General features: G+C 37.4%; 1 protein-coding gene and 1 long non-coding RNA gene across 11 annotated transcripts in view; one reads left to right on the top strand and one right to left on the bottom strand.

The window, feature by feature from the left end:
- LOC129417529 (uncharacterized) overlaps nucleotides 1–1131 on the bottom strand; it is a 93771-nt gene extending 92640 nt beyond the window's left edge. The window contains exon 1 of one of the 2 annotated variants that reach the window (XR_008635788.2): nucleotides 905–1131. This is a non-coding gene — a long non-coding RNA (uncharacterized lncRNA). The remainder of the gene's footprint in view (nucleotides 1–904) is intronic. The other variant, XR_008635787.2, reaches the window with a different exon arrangement.
- The window catches only part of ank3a (ankyrin 3a), a 124558-nt gene that overhangs the window by 39812 nt on the left and 61017 nt on the right, over nucleotides 1–23729 (top strand). For 4 of the 9 annotated variants that reach the window (XM_073869320.1, XM_073869318.1, XM_073869319.1 and 1 more), the window contains 17 exons: nucleotides 2795–2893; nucleotides 4231–4330; nucleotides 6431–6528; nucleotides 6873–7070; nucleotides 7515–7613; nucleotides 7766–7864; nucleotides 10042–10148; nucleotides 10552–10741; nucleotides 11020–11118; nucleotides 11819–11917; nucleotides 12102–12299; nucleotides 12649–12747; nucleotides 13000–13098; nucleotides 14196–14294; nucleotides 16345–16440; nucleotides 17288–17360; nucleotides 21758–21881. In XM_073869320.1, the coding sequence (XP_073725421.1) occupies nucleotides 2795–2893; nucleotides 4231–4330; nucleotides 6431–6528; nucleotides 6873–7070; nucleotides 7515–7613; nucleotides 7766–7864; nucleotides 10042–10148; nucleotides 10552–10741; nucleotides 11020–11118; nucleotides 11819–11917; nucleotides 12102–12299; nucleotides 12649–12747; nucleotides 13000–13098; nucleotides 14196–14294; nucleotides 16345–16440; nucleotides 17288–17360; nucleotides 21758–21881 (1976 nt within the window). Of the gene's footprint in view, nucleotides 1–2794; nucleotides 2894–4230; nucleotides 4331–6430; nucleotides 6529–6872; nucleotides 7071–7514; nucleotides 7614–7765; nucleotides 7865–10041; nucleotides 10149–10551; nucleotides 10742–11019; nucleotides 11119–11818; nucleotides 11918–12101; nucleotides 12300–12648; nucleotides 12748–12999; nucleotides 13099–14195; nucleotides 14295–16344; nucleotides 16441–17287; nucleotides 17367–17968; nucleotides 18005–21757; nucleotides 21882–23729 lie in introns of all 9 variants that reach the window. The other 5 variants (XM_073869317.1, XM_073869314.1, XM_073869322.1 and 2 more) reach the window with 3 other exon arrangements.

Here is a 23729-nt window from a genome sequence, read left to right as displayed (position 1 = left end):
CGGCTCAAGCTCCGGCTCTACATTTTAGTGATGGCATTCCGGCTCTTTTCATAGATTCGGCTCTTCTGGCTCGGCTCCCTTAGAAGAGCCGGCTCTTACGGTCCCACCCCTGCCTGCGTCTGAAGATTCGGCTCTGTTCGTTCGTAACAAAGAATCAGCTCTTAGAACGGCTCGTTCGCGAACGACCCATCACAGACAGCAGACGACTCTGGTCCGGATCCGCTCCGGATCTGTGCCGAAGTCAACAGCTCTGGCGCTGATCCGGTGCGGATCCGGCCCAGAGTCGTCTGCTGACATGATTGCCTGCTATACAGACATATAGTATGTGATAGGAAGTATCAGTGCCTGTTATAACCTCAGACTGTAAAAAAAATAGGTTTTTCAACACTACATTGATGATATTGCTGAGGTTTGTGTATATTTATAAGCCGTTTTTTAAGAAACCCTCAGCATATGGATTTTCAAAACGAGCATGTGGAAATCTAGCTTGTGGATTTACAATACCTGTTTTTAAAGTAGATATAGAGACAAAATTTGCTTTTGCTTACTAAAATATACAGTAAGTCAGATTGCAAGAAATTTTACAAAGTATTTCGATTTAACTAAAATTAAACTATTTACGTATTTGTATTTGTATTTAAAGTATTATGTATTTAAAAGATTTAATTCTTTAATTAATTTAAATATTTAATTCTTAAAAAGAACATCACCAGAAAATTAAGTTGTGATTACGAGAAAACAACCTCTGTTATGTTGAGAAACAAACAAGCAAAAATAATAAAAGTAAGTTAACTTACAGGGCCTCCCTCGGCTTCCGTAATGTTTACCACAGATTAATTTAATTTACACGCTGCCACATCTGCTTAATTTGTAGGCTAACAGACATTTATATTTTTCTTATTACCTGTCGTGCAGCTCGTTATGTACGCGACTGTTGTAGTCCTGTTAAGGAAACTCTGCCTAAATGCAGAGAGCTTCAGCTTCAGCCCCGCCAAATCTCACGTCGTGTGTTCAAGTTTATGCGCCGCTGCGCACAGTGCTTATCAGCGTATGACATCAGAGTACCGCGAGAGTATTTCTAGATCAGCGTTTTAAATTACTCTCGCGATATTCGCGAATGTCATACGCTGATCGGCAACGACGCATGAGTGCTTATCAGCGTATGACATCAGAGTACCGCGAGAGTATTTCTAGATCAGCGTTTTAAATTACTCTCGCGATATTCGCGAATGTCATACGCTGATCGGCAACGACGCATGAAGAAGGCAAGCACATTTTATAACGTACGTTTTCGTTTTAACTAATTTTTTACAAGTTTCTTAATAATAGTTTGTATAATTATTATTGTTAGCGGAAATAGTAAAAAAAATATTATAATTATTACTTATATAATTATTTTCACTATGACCGTTTAGATAGAAAAGGGTCCCTCTGCACATCTGCATTTGGGGAAATTCATTTGATTCAGACATAATTTAACGGTTACACACTGGCGCACACTTCAAAAAAATATGAAAATTATACATTTGAACTTTGACTTTTAAACCACTTTTCTTACTAAATGGAAGAAAAAGAGTTCCTTTGAGAATTAGAGATTGTGATACAGTTGGTTTGACTGAAAGAGGAACCCGGCTGGCCAGCTACAGAGATGAGTCTGTTAGTTTAATCTCTCCTCCCTAGGGCTTGTGCATGGGCCTTTAGACAGATATCAACCCAAGCCGCTGGAAATCATGACGTTTAGAAACTTTGCAACGATGCCAAAAGAATCTGCACATGTGCATGGTTGAGTTTGCCCAAACAGCAAGCAATATGAATTCAGCTGTGTACATTTATAGTTCACACGTTTTGCATGGTAGAGAAACAGATTGCCAAACTAACAACCACACTTAAGAATTAAGTGCTGTCTTTTGAATGTCATAAATCCTAAATCCATTTCAGGAAGTCTGTCAACCTTTTATCTACACAAACAGTGTTCACCAACACACGGCAATTTGTAAGTAATTTACACACAAGGTGGTTAATTTGTATGAATTCGTATGATCTGATTTCGCCCCACTAATGATGGGTTTAGGGGTGGGTTAAAGAGTCAGGGTTCATTATTGCTTTTTATAATCATACATTTTTAACACTTTCATATGCATTCATACAAATTAGCTACCTTGAAAAATTGTTACGAATTCCGGTGTGATCAGGCTGGTTTTGTGAACAACTTTATGATACCATCAGTGAGAAAGTAAATTTTACACTCCTTAAAAGTGGAAGTAATTGTCTCTCATCTGAAGATAAACATAATGGTGTATTACAGGGTACCTGGACATTTTCAAGCCCTGCTGTTTTTCTGTTCATTCACGTGGCTCTAATAATTGCCAATAATTTCCCTCAAAGTTGGTGGAGCTTTTCCCCCATAGCATTGAGAGAGCACGCTGAGCACCACCTGCTTTGTGGCGGATTATTGGTTAATTGAGATGGAAATCTCTATGACTGGAAGGCCTTGGATCTTGCTTTAACAGCTGCGTCTCATATTCAGAATGTGATATTCTGATACAACACATAATCCATTGTCCTTCACCTGCTCTGAGTTTTACATCAAATCTTTGAACTCATATAATTTTATTCAGCCCTTAAAAGTTGTTTCTGTAACATTTCTCAGAGCAACTGAATTCGGACAAAATAAAGTGAAGTCTTATCCTCATTGGACAAATCACCACAGACCAAAGCTATGAAGCTTAGGTACTAAATGGGCTTATATGTTATCACATCTATAACCATTGTGTTTGTGTTTTTTTGTGAACAGAGCGGCTTTACTCCACTCCACATCGCTGCCCACTATGGAAACATCAACGTAGCGACACTACTGTTAAACAGAGGGGCGGCAGTGGACTTCATGGCCCGGGTAAGAATACAGTGCTGCTGTTAGTATAGGGACAACACATTAAATCATGTGTAAAAAATCATTTTTTGCAGTGTAGTGGTTAGAGAGTCAGGCTTGTAACCTGAGAGTTGCTAGTTTGAGTCTCAATCTCCGGGTTGGAGGCTTTCTTTTGATTCCTCACTGTTGTAATGACTCAGGGCTAAGCTAGGAAGCATGCAGTTCGTTTAAGCATCAGAGGGGGGCAGTATTTTATTGTGTTGTACAGTTTGCCACCAGACTGAAGCAAAGTGCACCATTTGTGTTGATAAAGCTAAATGGTCTCCTCAAGGCGCTGTGTACAGACATGCTCACATATGTGTGTATATCTGCCAAATTTGCTTCCAGCTAAAGCTGATCTAACCCTTCAAACAGTCATATGTCAAATAAAGCCCAAATACCCGTACGGCAATGGCCAAAAAATATATTTTAAATAAATGTTAAATACATTTTGTAGAATGTTATGCTCAATTGAATATATTTTTTAATTTGGAAATATATTTAGTTTAAATTAATTAAAAAATAATAATTTTTATATGCTAAATACGTTAATTTTATAAATTATAATTATTTATTATTTTTGAAGTTGAAAATATATTTAATTTGATCCTTTTTAATAATAGTTATATAATATATTTGTAAATATTTACAGGTTCATAACATAAACAAAGTCCAATTTCTTCCAATGCAATGCAAATATATTTCCTTTGATTGAAAATATGGAGGGCTAAATATATTTTTTAATGCTTTAAAATTAATTTACTTTTAAAATATATTCCAAAATATAAAAATGGCAAAAAATATATATTGGTTGAAAATATATTTATATATTTTTTGGCCATTTTTTGATATTTTGAAATATATTTTTAAAGAAATGTGCCATATTGTTATACACACAAATCTCACTTTGCCAATTACATCTTCATGTTTTTTAAACTTACATATAAAACCAACATGCTATATTAATTATTATATCTTTTTATTCAAGGTCACAGTAAATAATAACAGAAATGACAATAATAATATGTCATTTTTAAAAATATGTACAAAAAAATGAAGCAATAGCAGAATGACTTATATTCTGTAATATAATTACAAATATATATATTAAAAATTAATCAGTAGCAGATTTACTTTTATTCTGTAAAGGACATTATGTTAAATGTCACACTAAAATACTATTTATTATTTAATATTAATATTATTTCCTTAATTCATTATTTATCAGTAGTTATTTAATATCATCTCTGTAAACTCATGATGTAATTCTCTTTCTTTTTACCTGCTGTGCGTCTCATGTTGTTTGTGTGTGCTTCATGCAGAATGACATCACGCCGCTGCATGTGGCGGCTAAGAGAGGGAATGGAAACATGCTGAAATTGTTGCTGGACCGGGGAGCGAATATTGAAGCCAAAACCAAGGTAACACATACACCCAGACAAACACAAGCTGTAAGCAAGGCATTATGTCTTTAAATCCAAATAAGATCTTTGCAAAGCCACAAAGCACATAAATGTTTTTCTCAATAACTAATATATGAATAATATTATATAATAGGCCTACACCATATAATATTAGTATAGGAATTAAAATAGCATAAAGCTGTGCTTCAAGAAAACCTTCAGGTAAAAAAGTCAAGCAGCACCTCAGGACATTGTTCCTTCAATCATATATTTAGCTCACTTGGAGGTTACACAGTAACCTTTGAACTCAATAATGTCACAGATGAGCAAGATGATGTAGGGTTTACAGAACCTCGCAGTAGAGAATTGGGAAATGTTATTGCTCAGGGATTGCGTTTTAATAGCTCAGGAGATTTTGATTTCTCAGTTATGTTTTATTTAAAGGGACAGTTTACAAAAAATGAAAATTCTGCCATCATTTACTCGCACTCAAGTGGATTCAAACCTGTTTACACAAACAAGACAGAAGATAATGATTTTGTTCAAGTTCATATTGAAATCTTACTTTATTGCACCAATTTTTAATGGTGTCCAGGGTTTCCCCACATACAATTTGTTAGTTAAGGTTGGCGGGACCGGGGCGTGGCAATCAAAGAGGCGGGGCATACGCGTTATGTTGAAAATTCAAATATTTTTATTTAAATCACTCAAATAAAACTTAATTTTGAAGAAACTATGACAGAAAATGAACACATACTAGATTATTAATGAATTAAATGTTTTTAACAGATACCTCTAATGGGAATAGCCGCGTGATGAAGTGAAACTAAAGGGTTAATAAACACAAACTGAAGCAGATGTTGTAGAACGTCAGGTGAACGATCATAGATGGCGCAAAAATAGTAAAAACGTATGATTTCCCACTATTATTACATTATCTTAAAGGAGTGTAACTACTATAGCATGTAAATAATGCACATAAATAAAGTGAGCAGAGCGCTCTACAATTATATCTAATTAACAGGCACGTGAAACCTAGCTAGCAGGTTGCTCAAACAGCAAAATCCCAGCTAACTTACTTTAAATTTGCAAGAACTATAGACTAATACAATAACAGGCTTTAATAAACCCAAAACATAAGTCCACTTACAGTTCTCACGGACACGTGTTTTATCAACTGGCTATTCTCCAGACGGACCACGTCTTTATCTCATTTCAGCCGTGTTGCGCGCGTGCACGCTCGCGGTACGAAGCCCGTCCGCCGCGCTGTTCTCCGAGATGTACATGACGGCCTTTTTTGCAGCGGAAATTTTTTTTCACGACCTAGTTAAGGCGGTAGGGTTTCCAGGCTTAGGCGGGCCGCCCAAACTGAAAAGTGCTGCGGGAAACCCTGGTGTCTGGTCCAGTTTGAGACATTGCAGAGACACATGTCAGCTTACTAAACTTTAGAGCTTTTCTACTTAATAATGTTACCATTAACGAAAAAGCTAATGAAGTCTAAAGGGGACATTTCATGAAAATCTTTTACCGTGTTTAAGTGCTATAATAGGATTTCCAGTGCTTCTATCAACCTAGAAAATGTGAAATAGATCAACCCAGTAACTTAGTTTTGGTAAACCATTCTCTGCAAGCATGTGAAAAAAATTTGTTTCCCCTTGTGATGTCAGAAGGGGATAATACCGCCTCTTAATCGGCACTATCCAACCATGACACTGCCATTTAGTGCAGAGATCAGCTCATTTGCATTTAAAAGAACACACTCAAAATGGCAAATTTTGCTCACACCTACAAAGTGGCAATTTTAACATGCTATAATAAATAAAATAAATCTGAGGTACTCTGGGGACACCAAAGATTTATTTTAATTTTTTTTTATTTTAAGTCTTGTGAAATGTCCCCTTTAAAATACAATACAGTATACTGGCTGAAGTGAGTTGCTTTCTAAAAAAATATAAAACAGATCAGCATGGTGTCGGTGTAGCAGCTGGGGGTGTTTTTCCCTAATGAAGTGCTTCTGTTTTTGTCCATGGTATCAGCTGTTAATATGAGTACAGTACATTATGATCTCTGAGCTTACATTTTTGTGTGCGTTTGCATTTATGTCTGTATGTGCACACGGATGGTTTAACACCTCTTCATTGTGGAGCACGCAGTGGACACGAGCAGGTTGTTGAGATGCTGTTGGACCGGGGAGCTCCCATCCTTTCCAAGACTAAAGTAAAGTCTCTGCGTATATAAATGCAATTATTATTCTCTCCCTGTTCCAGTATATGTGAGGATGTGCATGTGCGCTCATGGTCCCAACCTGTGCCAAACACTGCCCTCATGTGGCTGTAATAGGCAATAAAATAACAGCATGCTCTAGTCATCAATACGATTTTCTGTTGACTTATGTGTGTGATTCGTGTTGGTGGGTAATGTGTGAACATGTCCATATAGTCAGATTTTGTATGTTTGTTATTCTGAGGCTATGGTACTTGTTTGGTATCAACAGTTTTTGAATATTCTGGTGCTGTTTCTGTAAAACGTACATTATTGAGATCTTCTTGTTTGGTTCACAGAACGGCCTGTCTCCATTGCACATGGCAACCCAAGGGGACCATTTGAACTGCGTCCAACTTCTCCTCCAGCACAATGCCCCAGTGGATGATGTCACCAACGATTACCTGACTCCGCTGCACGTAGCCGCTCACTGCGGACATTACAAAGTGGCGAAGGTCATCGTAGATAAGAAGGCCAACCCTAATGCTAAAGCCCTGGTGAGGTCATAGGGGTACAGGCAATGTACTGTAAAGTTTTCTAATGATTTAATATTCTGGTCTGATCAATGCCCTGCTTTCTTTTTGGATTTCTCTCTCTTTGGGGGGGGGGTAAAACTGGATTCTTTTGCATTGTTAACAGATGCAGCTGTATGAATGCTAATCTTTCCCTTTACAATGTGTGAAACAAAACACAGTGGCAGGGTGGCTGATGCGCCACTGAGCTTGTTGCCATAGTATTACTGAAAATATGGGTGTGTCATTCTAATATGCAGGGTTTAAAAATCAACTTCAACTAAAATCTTGAAAAACTAATATTAGCATTTACTAAATACACAAATATATTAGAGAGGGAGGTTTTTGTGGTTCCCACTTCCGGTAAAGGTGGGTGTGGTGGTATCTCAGTCAACCAGAGCGTGTATGTGTGTGTGTCCAAATCAACAGAATGGTTTCACACCTCTTCATATTGCTTGCAAGAAGAACCGTGCGAAGGTCATGGAGCTTCTTCTGAAACATGGTGCATCACTACAGGCAGTCACGGAGGTAAGCGAGAGATTTAAAGTTTATTAAAAGTGCCATGACATCACTGAAAGACCAGATTAATTGTGTTAGGTTCAAATGTTTACAACTCTTATGCTTTTGAAATATTACACTGTTAAGATTTTTATGTGTCTGTGTTGATTCATTGTTTATAGTCAGGGTTGACGCCCATCCATGTTGCTGCATTTATGGGTCACGAAAACATAGTGAAACAGCTTACGCATCATGGAGCTTCACCAAACACCACCAATGTGGTAAGCTTCCTCTTTTAAGCTATTTATTTATTAAATGTGTTTCCTACACTTTCACACAAGATGTAAAGCTCACCTCGACAGCTAAACTGCAAACTACAACTCAGCTATACAGTTGAATGTAATTAGACAGACAGTGTTACATGAAAAAAACCTACATTCAGGCCGACACATAAAATTTTAAGGGAGCTTAACTTAAAAAAAAAAAGAAAAACACAGACTTATGGCTTTCGGCAGATTTTTGAATGCAGCATTCACCTTAAAAACTATATTTGCACAAAAATACTGCACAGCTAACCAAACATACAAAACTAATATTATTGTAACTTTAAATTTTTATTAATTTTTTTAAATAAATCTTACATTTTAAAAAAAGCTGTAATCTGCTTGTTTTAATTTATTTATGTATTTATGCAATTGGCAGATGCTTTTATCCAAAGCGACTTACAGTGCATTACAAGCTATATTATATATAGCATATATAATATATGTTTTTGAACTTACTGAACTAATATCATAATGCATATCATATACATATATTATATACTGGATATGTTTTTTAACTTATTGAACTAATATCATAACGCATATCATTGTTCACATGTGTCACATATGTCATAACGCGGATTATAGCGCAGATAAATGTTGGCTAAAACCCCGTTTTAATTTTACAGGTTGGGCACTCCACCTGCCTGTATACAATCATATATGGGGTGAAACACTCACTCAAAAAAGATGATCTTTGTACATATAGTAAATGTTATCATGAATCCAGGTTACAATAGTTTTGCATTTTACATAACGTTTTATTTTGAGAACCACTCGAGTTATGACTCACCGTTGACCTTACACGTTGAGCTCCGTTACTTGAGACCAACCCAGCATGACAGCCAGCCAATGGAAATTGTTATCCAGCCAACAGAAATCCCCGTTTATCCTTTCCTGTCCAATCATCTTTTAGTGCTTATTATTATGCGATCTATACTTTATTAGCCAGTCGGAGGTGCATAGTCCTGTTGTGTATAAGATAAATAAAAAAATCATAAAAACTAAAGGAATTTTCTTTATAGTTTTAGTTTATTTCAGTTAGTCTTGTAAACACACAATACAGTTTTACAGTTTTTTACAGATGCTAGGACACATTTCTCAATACTTAGGTCACTTTTGCAAAACTCTTCACACAGTTCTCATAACCGACTTTTAGCTTGGCAAAGCAGTTCATTTCACATTCAAAATGCACTACAACTACCAAAACACTTTATTCAGGTTTCAAATCAACTCATTCTTCCAGAACACTAGCAAAGGTTCACAGCCGACAAACACACTTTGTCACCCACAAAACAATGACCTAAAAAACACTAACAACATGTAGCATTATAGAATGTTTTCTTATGTAAAACAAGGACACAGCTCTGTTTGTAATTTTAGTTTATTTATTTTTACTTTTTTGTATTGCGTAATTCCAAAATACAAGAATTTGTATACACCATCCACTGATACAGATAGATACAATATTAATGCCAATCTACTCGGCTGTGGACAGTTGTGGCTGGTCCAATTGTCCAATTGTTTTTATAGCATTTTAATTTTAAGATTTAAAATATATTTCATATTACTGTAGAAATGTAGTAAATTGCTTTCTTATTCAGTTTTGTATTATGTTATTGTTTTGAACATAAGTTTAACAGTTTTTAAAACAGTAAGCATGTGCAAATTGGCCTGTATGTATAAAGAGTTTTGGTAGTTGTTGTGTCTGAGTGAAAAAAGAATTCATGAAATTTGATAGATGTAGTCATTGAATGCATTTTGTGCCAAAGCAATGATAATTGATCCTCAGTTTAGCCCAAATAGAGTTCTGTTGTTCTCTGTGAAGAGTTTTGCAAAAGTGACCTAAGTATTGAGAAATGTGTCCTAGCATCTGTAAAAAATCTTATTGCATCAAAGATTCACTGAAGTAAATCTGACATATTTCCACAATTTTCTGCTGATTTAATTTACAAAATTCTCCCTCTGAATGTTTATTTGTGAAATATTTTTACTAATTGCATTTATTAAGCTTTCAATTGTCAGTTAGATTGTACTGTAGTACTGCTTTTGCACATTTTCCCCCAGAAAATGCTAATAAAAACCGCAAGAATCATTTATACCAATGGATTTGAATGGATGTGTTTGTGTTTTAGAGAGGTGAAACAGCATTACACATGGCAGCACGGGCCGGCCAGGCTGATGTTGTCAGATATCTACTGCAGAATGGAGCTAAAGTGGACATCAAAGCCAAGGATGAACATAAACACAAGCCTCTTAATAATATTATAAGATTAGGAGCATCAAAGTTTGATTTCACTCATTAATTTCATATTCACTCTAAAAATGGCTGGGTCATTTTTGACCCATAATGGGTAAATATTGTACAGATTCAGAACACATGCTGGGTTAAAAATGACCCAATGTTGGGGTCAATTTTTAACCCAGCACGTGTCCTGTCCAATATTTACCCATTATGAGTCAAAAATAACCCAGACATTTTTAGAGTGTTGATTTCAATCTTTGATATGGCCTTACTCAATATTAAATATATTAAGGCTATATTGTCACAGAATATTCTTTACAATATTTAGGATGTTGTAACCCTTACTTCTTTCCTTTTTTTTTTACACTCTCTACCATAACAATGGCCTTTAGGATGAACAGACAGCCCTGCATATAGCTAGTCGCCTAGGAAAGTTGGAGATTGTGCAGCAGTTGTTACAGAAGGGGGCATTACCAAATGTATCCACCACCTCTGGTTACACACCTCTCCACCTCGCCGCCCGGGAAGGTCATCAGGAGATAGCAACTCTCCTGCTGGATCAAGGAGCCTCCATCTCTTCAACAACTAAGGTGTGTGTGCATGTGTGTGCACGCGCTTGTGTGTGATTTTAAGTTTTAACTTTACTACGATTACTCGTGGAGTTTAAATTCATGTAAATCTGAGCTTTTTGGAAGAGAACTGTTGGCTTGTTGGGAGTTTTATTGACTGGACTCCATGGCAGCTAGGTGCATTAAGTTATTAAAACAAATAGGGACATGCCTATTACTAAGATATTCATGTTTCAATTAACTTAACTTGTTATGGTGATACATAATTTTTATTAAATAAAAAAAACATACTTTTACAGAAAGGGTTCACCCCTCTGCATGTGGCTGCAAAGTATGGTCAGTTGGAGGTGGCCAATCTTTTACTCCAGAAGAAGGCTTCACCGGATGCAGCAGGCAAGGTTGGTAAATTAAAAAAACATATATGCACCAGCACATGCTTATGCATATACTGTGTAAACTTTTATAACGTGGTTCTATCCCAAATAGTGCAGTTAATAGGGTGTTCAAATTCACATAATCTTTATAAATGATATCCCATCATAAGAGCACTTTGAGGCCATGATATCTTTTGCATTGCACCGTTTGGCAAAGTGTGCACTGACTAATACTCAACAATCCACCATTGGTCATCTTCTTTTCATTTTTTCATTTCACCCTTTCTTAATATGGTTCTGATGTGTACTTGACTTAAAAGTATGACTATTAACCACACTACTAGATCTTTAAGTAGCAGTTCACCCTCATGTATTTACAAACCCATATATTCTTCAGTTAATGGTCTTTTACACATATTATGCTTTTTAAAAGAACAATAAACAGCCAACAGCTAATAAAATATAATTAAACCAGTAGCTTAATTTGTGTTAAAGACAGATATAATCTTCTTTTTGTGGTGCATATTTATTCGTGTAGTTGTTCATGCTGTATTAGAGCTTTTTGCTGCTTAAAGTGGTTTGCTGAGATCTGTTCCCTCTAACTTTACCATGGTATGTTTCTGTGTGTGCACACCCATGTACTGTATGTGCTTACATACATGCATGCGTCCTTGTGTTTGTGCGTGTGCACGCTCGTGTTGGTGTCTGTGTGATCGTATTGTAGACTGGGTTAACACCGCTGCATGTGGCTGCTCACTATGATAATCAGAAGGTGGCTCTGGTACTTCTGGACCAGGGAGCATCTCCTCATTCTGCGGATAAGGTACACACACACGTGGAAAGTGGAGGAGAGAAGGGCTGTTACTACTCACATCCTCTCTGTTATACAAATTGTCAGGAAAACCATAATTGTACAGTTTTCTTGAAATCAAGAAAAGATGACCCTTAAGCTCCTTTACATCCCAAGTCAAAATATTTGCATCTTCTTTCTCTCGCATTTTCCTCAGAATGGCTACACCCCTCTCCACATTGCCGCTAAGAAGAATCAGTTGGAGATTGGGACGACGTTGCTGGAATATGGGGCGGATTGTAACACAGTGACCCGTCAGGGGATCAGTCCCCTCCACCTTGCTGCACAGGAGGGCAGTGTGGACCTTGTGTCTCTACTGCTCACCAAAAACGCAAATGTTAACATGGGCAATAAGGTAAACGGATATACACACAGAGCACTAGGATTGGGAAATATAATAGGTCGGTGATCATCATATAGCTAGCCTATTATAAAGCAGAACCAGTTGAGAGACACTGAGTTAATGGATTATACATGAACAAGACATCCCAGCAGGCATTTCAACGTTGAATCACTGTTGAATCAACGTCAAGGACAAGGTTGAATCAACGTTGAATTACCTTTTGCAACCGTTAAGCATTTTTGTTGTATCAACGTTGTTTCAACGATGAAACAAGAACTGACATTATTTCAACCATATTTCAACGTTGAAGGTCGGTTATATGCCTATTTGTAAAAACTCAGTGAATGTGTTTGTAAAACAGAATGGACTCACACCACTGCACCTGGCTGCCCAGGATGACAAGGTGGCTGTGGCTGAAGTGCTGTTGAACCATGGAGCAGAGATTGATGCCCAAACGAAGGTCAGTGTTTATCATTTATTGTGTTTTCATAGTTTCATGTTGAGAGGACCAAAACAAGATGCAGTTCTCCCTGTTTGTATCGATTTGTAGAGGTTTTATAAATTCATAAATGTGAAGGAAAGTTTTAGTGTTAGGTTTTGCAATTCAGTCCTATCATATATTTTATTATAAATCTTTACTTTTTGACATTTTTTACCCATCTTATTTCCCTCTTTTTTAATTCTGTCCCTTTCTTCCTTATTCTCCCAATAGAGTGGTTACACTCCATTGCATGTGGCGTGTCACTATGGCAACATGAAGATGGCCAACTTTTTATTAGGGAATCAGGCCAGACCCAATGCAAAAACAAAGGTGAGTCTCTTAAACAGTTTGTGCGGTGTGGCTTGTCAAGACATATTTATAACTTTTTGTATATTGTAGTGTGTACTAGTGATGTAGTACTCGAGTCTGGTCTCGGACTTGAGACTGGTCTTGAGACCAATTTCTGCTTTCTTTGACTCGTCTCGGACCACAGTGGGAGGAGAAGAACTCATAATTTCAGACGAGTCCTCAAGACCAACGCATTTTTTATGTTCATATTAAAAAAAACACAATACAAAACAATAATAATAAAATGCAATGTTGACAGGCATTGTTTGAAAATGACATCCCATGGTGCTATGCAAAGATACTGCCATCAGAGCCGTTTATTTATCTCTAGAAAAATTGGCAGAAGATGATACATGTGGTAGGGATTTTTTTAATGATATTAAAAGCATAGTCCGTATTAAAGGGACACTTCACCCATTTGCATTAAGCTTTGTATAGTTAGAACCCTAGTCATGTTTTTGAATGGTCGTGCATCATTTCCTCAGTTGCCGCTGAGACAGGAGAAAAACAGATTTCAGTGTTGCACTTCCTTCTTTCAATGATGTAAAAATCATCATTTTGCATCATTGAAAGCAGGAAGTCCAATATCTTTGTTGAGGGGGTGAGACTACAAACACCCATTTTCTCGGTCAAATAGGCACCAAATTCTAAATGTTTGTTACATTTCGACTACAAATATGACGCACTTTCAATAAAGATTAATCTTTCTAAATGCTCCTTTAAGACGTTAAGACTGCTCCTTTAAATAATTCCCAATCTAGCTTAGTCTGTAGGCCTAACTGTTCATTATTAACTGAGGTGATATTAAATCATGAATATGAAAACTGACATGTTTTTATGGTCTTGGTGTCGACTCGGTCTTGACTCCTAAAGGACTCGGTCTCGACTTAGACCTGCTTCCTCAAAGACTCGGTCTTGACTCTTGACTCGCACTGGACTCTATTTGAAAACCAACGGACTCGATCTTGACTCGGTCCCAACCTTTCAAAGACACGGTCTTGACTCGGACTCGGCGGTCTCGTCCCCATCACTAGTGTGTACAGTATGCTGTACTGACTCTCGTTCTCTGTCTTCTATAGAGTGGTTACACCCCCCTTCACCAAGCAGCACAACAAGGCCACACCCACATCATTAATATGCTGCTTCAGTATGGAGCCTCGCCCAATGAGCTCACATCGGTGAGTACTGAGGAATGCTGGGAAAATTTGTTTTAGTCAGCAAGCTGGCAACAAGAGCTGATATGTACATTCATGCTTTTCTCAAACACACATTTCACCATCACTATGTTAAAAGACCAGATAGTCTTGCTATGAGTAACCAACCTCTAGCCAAGATAACTTGCAGGGTACACCATCATGTAAGCAAAGTCAACAGTGATTGCAAACTGTTTGTTTTTTTTTATTTATTTTATTACATTTATGGTTGGACATTGACACTCTAAAACCTCATTCACACAGACCTCTGGTCCCAGAAAATACCCGTAAAATTGCCAGACAAGCGTCTGTGTGAACAAAAACTCGTTCCGTTAATCTTCTGGGATCGTTGCTGGAAAGAGGACCTAGTAAGATACGCGGGTAACCCTCTGTGTGAACAAGAAGCCGCAAAAATGCCGTAATGGGCGTGTCGAAGTGAGGACGCGCGCGTCATCATCACAACACAAGTTATGGTTCAACTTCTTACAACGAGATAACATAAACATTCATCACAAGAAATGTTGCAACTAGATTGACGCAGTTATCAGGAAATGATAAATGAGACGCATAAACAATGACGCACGTGACGTAGTTAGGACGCGCGTGTCATTGCAACATGAAGTTGGTTCAACTCTTTAAAATGAGGGATTTACAACATTCACAACGAGAAATGTCTGCAAACTGGACTAACGCAGATATCAGGTAAGTTAGCTCATTACTTACTGTGTTGAAACGGAGATCATTCAGCAGCATAAAAGAATATCGCGTCACGTGCTCATTTGAGGTATAATAAACGAAAATATCCGCGCGTCATCCCACCAAGTCGTTCAGCTCCTCAAAATGCGGGTTTTAAATGCATATAAACAATCACGATGAGAAATGTCTGAAAACTGTATTAAAGCAGAGCTCAGGGAGCTCGTCAAATATCCACTCAGAAGCTGAGATCATTCACCAGCATTAGAACGGTGCGTCACGCGTTCCTTTATAATCTTATCATAAACAAAAATGCACGCGAGTGGTTCTTGGAGGGATAAATAATATAGAATATGCAAACTTGAGACGCTGCGTAGAAGAGAGGGCGGGACTTTCAATAGGTCACGTGTCTTTCCGGGACCGTCATGCCGGATAAACTTGGCAGTGTGAATGAAAAAAAATCTAACTATTCCGGAAAAATCCAGGATGCGTATCCCGTGTATTTTATGGAATTTGTGTGTGAAAAGGGCTTAAGAAAGGATGTGTTCATGTTTTTACACATTTTTTGTGTTTTTAACACATTATGTGTCATTTTAACACATTATGTGTAATTTTTTTGATTTTGTAGTAAAATAAAAACAAGTTGTTTTAAAAATAACACAAAATGTGTTGTACCAATAAAAACACAGAGATGTGTGGATTCTGGGACAAGCCATTTGGTGGGTTGTTTTAACACATCCGTTCTAAGGAGTTGTGCACACCAAAACTTTTAAACGTGACTGAAAATGACTGGAGGACACCGATTGCCAGCTGTTTTTTCAGCCGAGCGCTTTTTAGCTGTGATAATGAGCTTTGAGCCGGTTGGTTGTTGTGATACTTGTCCCGTCCCTTCTCCACTGTGATTGGACGGCTGTGTGAGAACTGACATTGATGACCGGAGCTTTTCAACCAAAGTTGAATCTTTTTCAACTCTCGATGCTCAGCGCCGAGTGCGGAAAAACCGCCGAGCGCCAGCTTATTTGAAAAACGCAGAGTTTCCATTTTAATCAATTGAAAACATGCGCCGACCGTGGGCGTAAAGCTTTGGTGTGCACGCACCCTAATTCAAATTTTGATGACAGCCCAAATTTTGCCTAGTTTTAGCCTAGACATCTGGGCTGTGCTTGGATGTCTTTTAAACGCAAAATTGCTTGCTAGTTTTTCTCTTTTATGCTTTTAATACCCATGTTTACTGTGTTTACTGTATTATATAAAAGCATATGGAGTGCATAAGAAAAGACTGACTTTGCAAACAAAAAGCACACGTTTAATCAGTCTGGTCGTGTGTGTGTGTATGTGCCAGAATGGGAACACAGCTCTCTCCATCGCTCGACGACTGGGGTACATCTCTGTCGTGGACACACTAAGAGGCATTACAGATGAAAACCTCACTGCCACGGTAAAATACAAGGCCTGTCTCACCATCTGCTTGTTGACCAAACCTTCCATTACCCTTTAAATCTTCTATCACAGCAGCCATACCACTATATTGACCAGATTAAAATTTAGCAAGATAAATCTCATTTACATGAATACATACAGTACCAACCAACCAAAGCATACAAATTGATTTTGACTAGTGGCTTAGTGACTACAAATGACATTTTTGCATTATTGCATAGTTTGTAGTTCAGAGTTTACTACACTGTAAAACAATCTTAGCTGCCTTAAACATTTTTTTAAAGGCACAATAAAAGTTTAAACTTAAAGGTGCAGTGTGTAAATTTTTGCGGCATCTAGTGGTGAGGTTGCACATTGCAACCAACAGCTCAATCCAATGCTCAACCCTCGCTTTTGAAATGCATAGAGGAGCTACAATAGCCGCCACGGACAAACATGGCATCGTCGGAGACAACTTAGTAAAAAAAATGTGTCCGTTAAGGGCTTCTGTAGAAACATGGAGGCACAAAATGGCGACTTCCATGTAAGGGGACCCTCGGTGTATGTAGATAAAAACATCTCATTCTAAGGTAATAAAAACATAACAGTGCATTATGAAAGGTCTTTATACACCTCTGATAATATAGTTTTGTATAATATTTTCATTTATGTCAAGAGATCCTTCTAAAAATTACACACTGCACCTTTAAATTGTTTTGGGATATTTTTGGTATTTTGTAATATTGCTAGTATGCAATTATTTATCATTTTATATTATGCAACTGCATGTATCCTAGTTTTGATAATATGAAATGTTCTCTATAATAATTTCACTAACTTTTGTTGTGTTTTCCCTTTGTAACCAGCCTGTAACTGAGAAACACAAGATCAATGTCCCGGAGACCATGAACGAGTTTCTGGACATGTCCGACGATGAAGGTGAAGGTGACCTACTTCCTACTGTACACAGCACACGCTCGTACTGACTCTTGCTTTTCTCTCTGTAAACTGCACTGGTCTATATAGTGCTGTATTGTGTTCTTTAATGTGGCCATGTTGACACTGAGTGAGGCAGTTGTTTATATACCATAACTTTTTTTAAACATCAGAGTTTATTTAACTAATTTCGAGAGGAGCATGGTTATGTAATCCAACCAATCAGCATAAAGAGGTCTCTATATATAGCCGTCCCTCACCTCTGTGACAGTTTTTGCAGCATCCCTCCTCCATCCCATCGCTTCACTGGTATATCTAACCCAGTTATAGAGGGGGTTCGGGCTAATTTTTCCGAGTTCAAAGCCCTCCCCTCGGACAGCACGCCAAATATGCTTAGTTTCATATTTGATTACATGTTATCATGTCATCATTATTGCATTTAACAGTATATTCAAATTAAACAGTATAGTTAATTTGACAGCTGCCCCTCCAGCTTGCACCATGATCACTGGGCTGACGCTATCTGCCTTCATCATTGCTACACACATTGCGTTTGTGTGTAGGGGTGTGTGTCTGTTTAATCTTCTTGCTGTGTACTATATATTTGACAGCTGTGAAAGATCATGAAGCCCAGACTGGGGAGGAAGGTACACACTTCTGCAGTTCCTCTTCTCATTTTTAATCATCCCTCGCTTCATGCACACACACACATGCTCGGCTTAGATGCGTTCCTCTGGCCTGGCTTTGCATTGTATCTGTTTTGCTGTGTGTATATTTTCTTGTTGCAACCTTTGAAACATTAAGCAGAGTGTGATTGCTGTGATTTCCTGTGTGCGCTCTACATTCATACATGCTTTTTTGTTGAACATAAATATAGAAATTGTTTACAACTACATGCATACACACAAATTATTCTTGTGTAAAAGCATACAAACAAACACAGAAACACAATAACAGAAACCCACAAAACCCTGAACTTGACTCAAATGGATGAAGTGAAGCTGATGTGCAGTGTGTATCACTATAAATGCCAGACTCCTAATGCAACAGCTGAAATATTTATGCGCTTAATGTCACTTGCTTGCACCCCTCTCTATGGTTACGGTTGATGTGGGGAGAGGCGGGGTGTATGGTTACCTTGTGTGTCAGCAGATACGCTCAGAATCCTACAGGTGACACTGACTTGGCCTACAGGTGTCACCCATTTACCTGGGAGAGAGGCTTGCTAAGTAAACAGAGTCAAGGTAGACATAGAAAGACAGGTGGGAGAGAGACCTTGATCTTGGAACAAAACACAAATGAATGAAAACACTGTTATGAAAGTGCATATGTTTGTAAAGGTATTATGTAAAATAGATCCATAGTTTATCCTGTAAGATATCCGTGCAATCTGTTTAGCAGTGCAGGTGGCGTAAGTCACCAAAGAAATCTCTGTGATCTCCATTCCCTTTTTTTGAATTTTAATTAAGACTTTTTAGTTCGTCTTATGCAATTGTTGACATAACCTCACTTATTATGTAGGATAATTTTATGTAGAAGACAAAAAATGACTTTGGCTTAGTTTTCTCAGACAGGGTCACGCTTTTTTTAAATGTAAGCAATTTCAGATTTGGTGTCAGCATTAAATGTATAGTTTGATGCCAAGACCCAGGGTTTGTTTTAAAGATTGGGGTGACATTGACATGTCAACTTTACATAATGTACTGTACATTTTCAGTAATCACTGTATAAATATTGGGTGGGTGTAATTGCTTTGTTTTGATTATTGGGTGTTCCTTCCCCCAGCCACCGAGAGAGGGGGGGGGGGGGTTATGTAACATTCGTAGCACATTTTTTTGTTCATTTTAAGAATTTTTCACTTTATTTTGTAAATCCCATTTAAATACATTTTCATTATTTTTTAATAATACATACAAATCTTTGTTTTGGTATCTCAAACTTGTTAAATGGTAGGCGGGGCAACTGCGGTTTGTACAAATTAGCAGTTTAAGATAATTGTTAAAAATGGTGGCTAATTTATAAAAAATTAAAAATAAGATGCGTTAGCAGTAGTTTACATTCGAAACCGTTCCTATAAATAAATTTTTACAAATATCAGTAGTTTTGAGGTGTTGGGATAATTGAAAAACTTTTGTCCATCAATTTGGATGTTCTCAAATGTACAACCACAATTATGGGACTTTTATTAAGAAGTTAACAAGTATAAACAGTAAACATGTTATCACCCCAGGTGGCCTTTATGGCTGAATGAAAAGTTTGTAGATTTCTCACAAATACTGAAAAATAGCAACTTTAATGTAATGGGTAGGCCTGTACACTTTTAGTATCAGGTGGTACAACCAATGTAAAACAAAAAAGCAATTTTATCAAACACATTTTATTAAAAAGTATATTTATGAATTTGATATCATAGGCAAAAGCTTATACCAGCATCAATGTAGAAGTTTGTTAAATTTAAATTCATTGCAGAGGTCAGGTGGTGCAACCAGAAAGGCTGAAATTGCTATAAATGGCCCTAAGAAATAAAAAACATAAAGCTAAATCGTTTTAATAAGCTAATAATTTAGCTTATCATTTTAGTTTTGATAAATGCAAGCTAAGGTTGTCTATAATTGTTTTATATATAACATTATTTTTTTAACATTGTTTTTTTAATTTATACATCTCAAATGTTAGTTTTATGGTAAAGTTGTTTTACACTTTTAAACTATGTTTAGCATTATAATTTTTAATGCCACTATCAAATAAACAATCAGAATAATCAGAATGACACACCTATCTGGCAAATATGATTGGTTGTACCACCTGACATTTATTTTGAATGGTGATGAAACATATTGTAATATAAAAAAAGTGTATATGCATTACATCATTTTTAAAATATTTTTTAAATACGTTTTTAGAAGCTAGTTTTGTCATTGACCCACATAAACATTAGAGAAGTGCTTACACTGTCTCCGTTTATTAACTTGAGGGAACTGTGTTGACAGTACTTGGTATCTTATTACCACCTGCTACCAGACCTGCACTTGCTGCTAGACCTGCAAAAATCTTTAGCACCACACGCGCACAGGACCTGCTCTGTATCTCCCCTGCCCTGACATGTGAGCTTCGCCAGATCCTCCTTGACCCGGGCTGACTTCTGATTTAACTTTACCCGGGCGAATTAACGGATGTAAATCTCGCACATCTAGTGCCACGAGAGTTCTGGTCGGCTCGGGACGACCGACTCTCGTATGACCAACCGGAACTGAGTCTTTATCGTTCGGGTTTCTTGAAGGATACAGACCTTATTGAGAGCACCAACGGAGGGAATATACGTTGATACGTTCAGGATATATCTGTTTCGGATTGGGATATGACAGCGCTTTTGTGTAAGTGTCGCTGTATCATCAGTATACTGCAGTGTTTTCGTATTGCTCTGCTGCAAACAGCACCGGTTAGATTCTGTTGGGAAATAGCAGTCAGATTTGCAGATTTTAACACGGAAAACGTCTAAAAGGAACTATTTTCTGTTTTTAGACCGTATCTTTTAATAGTCGTCCTTATAATAGTGCATTGTCATTAAGTTCTTAATACGGTACAAGAGAAGGGAATTAAAGAGCCGGTGAGGCTAACGGAGGAGTCCAGTAGTACTAGCGGGAGGGGAGGGGCTGCAGCACCGGGAGTGAGGACGAGCAGGAGTCGCGCTCATGAGAGCGAGAAATGGAGAAATGTTGGCTGTGTCTCAAAATCTTCAGAGCTGCCTCCCTATACGGCATTACGAGGGTCATTTGCCCGTTAAATGTGTAAAAACGTTTTATAGGTAAGCAAATGGCGGTGTTTGTCGGACGGGACGAGTGACAGTTTGTTTTCGCGCCGTTTTGCACTTAAGTCTGTTGCTCTGCTGATGAAGTCCGTTGCAATTTATTGAATAGATACTTGTTAAAAACTACAGTGTAGTAACCACTTTGTTTAAAGTGTTTTGCAACTACTTCAAAGTTGTCTATGATTCTTATAGTCTTACATAACGTTAAGGTTTGTTTAGAAACTCTGTAGTTTAAAGTATAAGGATGTAATAAACTTGCTTCTTAGCTCAGTAAGATATAGGCAGCGAAGTCCTGATGCAGCAGTAAACAATGTGTTAGTGAAATATCGCCACTCAAGCTTGTGTTATTCACAGGGGACCTCAGAAAAACACGCAGCCGTAGGTGTTACGTGACATCGATTAATAATCGAGAAGCTGCGAGCTGAACGTTTGCGTGAGGTTCTGATAAACGCTTGCAACATTCCCTGCAACGTTTGGAGTGTTAGTTTTTGATAAGTTTTCATAAATTTAAAAGGAAACTGATTGCCGCAGCTATAGGTCACCTTAACCGTTCACTTTATTGTGAGTTCATTGTCTTGTCTAATTTCTGCAGGTGAGGATGCGATGACCGGAGAGACCGAGAAGTACCTTCGGCCGCAGGACCTGAGAGAGTTGGGGGATGACTCCTTACCACAGGAAGGATACATGGGTTTCAGTATTGGAGCCCGCTCTGCCAGGTAATAATGCTCATTTATTTGTTCTGCTTGTTTTTGTAAAGCATATTGTCCTTTTGCTGGTTCTCTGTGTTTAGAGGATGTTTATGAGGTTCAGTTGTTGTTTTGGCAGGTGCAAAATAGGTTTGTGCATTTAAGAAATTATTTGGATAGGTTAAGGATATGAAATTAGATAAGAAGTACATGGCTGGTCTTAAAAGCAACCCACAATATTAAAATGGCTTGTAAACCAGCTGCTCATGACTGAGACTCTTATTTTCATATATTGACTTTCTATGTTGGACAGTACAGTACAATAATTGCTTTAGGAACAGAAATATGGTACTGTAGGAAACGGGTCAGAACTGAGAAACAATTTGTTACAATTTGGTCAGATATACTGCTTTAAATGGTTTACAGAGGTAAAGGTGACTGGATATTCTTTTGTTTACAAGATATACTGTAAACACATCAACAGTGGCTTTTTTTTTTAGTTTTTCTATATGAGAAATTGTTAGAAATAGTGAGAGATCTGTTGCATATTTGCACTTTTAATACAAAACAGAGACAAACATATTTAATAAAATTAATTATTTGGGATTTCATTGAAATCCTGCTGTCAATCGACTTTGAATAGAATATTTGTGAACAGATTTTGTAATGTGCATTATTTCACCGTGTAAATACAGTAATGATTGCATCAAATTTTATGTACCATTTTAAGGATGTAAAATGATTAGAAGGTTGAAAACCACATAATAAGATTGAGGAGCTCAGATGCAAAACCCTTATGTTTTCATTTTTTTATCAGGCTTTCATGTATGTTTAGGTTCAGTAATTTCACTGTAATGACAATGAAAAAACTATTAGTCAGGTACTGAAATGCCTTATTTTCACAAATGTCTTTAGCAATTTTCTTTAAAAAATCCAGATAATTTGCTCGCCACCATGTCGTCCGGGATGTTGGTGTCTTTCTTTGTTCAGTCGAGAAGAGATTGTGTTTTTTGAGGAAAACATTTCAGGGTTTTTCTGGTTTTGATGGACTTTAGTGGACCCCGACACGTGGCGGATTTGGTGCGGTTTGGACTTGCATTTTCAATGGAGTATCAAAGGACCCTAAACGATCCCAAATGAGGCATAAGGGTCTTATCCAGCAAAACGATTGTCATTTTTGACAAGAAAAATAAAAAATATGCAATTTTAAACCACAACTTCTCGTCTATCTCCGGTCCTTTGACGCGCCAGCGCGACCTCACGTAATTACGTAATGCCATGGAAAGGTCACGTGTTAGATATATGAAACGCACATTTGCGGACCATTTTAAACAATAAACTGACACAAAACATTAATTAGAATCATTCAACATACAACAACGCTGGATTGGTCTTCTTTCTCCACACTTCTAAACACTGGGGCGTAGTTTCCCATGATTTTTCTTGTCAAAAATTACAATCATTTTGATATATAAGACCCTTATGCCTCGTTTGGGATCGTTTAGAGTCCTTTGATACTCCGTTGAAAATGCAAGTCTAAACTGCATTAAATCTGTTACGTGTTGGGGTCCTTATGTATTGGTATATAAAGACAGTTTAAACAAATTTGTAAAAAAGTTTTTTAGATAATTCCTGCCTATCCTGCCTTTAAAGTAGGGCTGAACGATACATCGAATTTTCATCGTCATCGTGATATGAACTCATGCGATGAACACATCGTAACAGACAGCCTTGACGCGATGAATGAAGGGAAAACAGTAAGCGCATGTAATAAACGTTTGACCAATCACATTTAGTCCTGAAGACATGTGCTGCGTCCGAAATCGCCTACTACCACACTATATAGTATGCAAAAAGCACTACTTTGCCTACTATATA

This window comes from Misgurnus anguillicaudatus, chromosome 7 (genome assembly GCF_027580225.2).
Source record: "Misgurnus anguillicaudatus chromosome 7, ASM2758022v2, whole genome shotgun sequence".
In the NCBI taxonomy this organism is placed as follows: Eukaryota; Metazoa; Chordata; class Actinopteri; order Cypriniformes; family Cobitidae; genus Misgurnus; species Misgurnus anguillicaudatus.
Note: the sequence above shows the minus strand (reverse complement) of the source record. Positions and strands in the feature narration are given on the sequence as shown.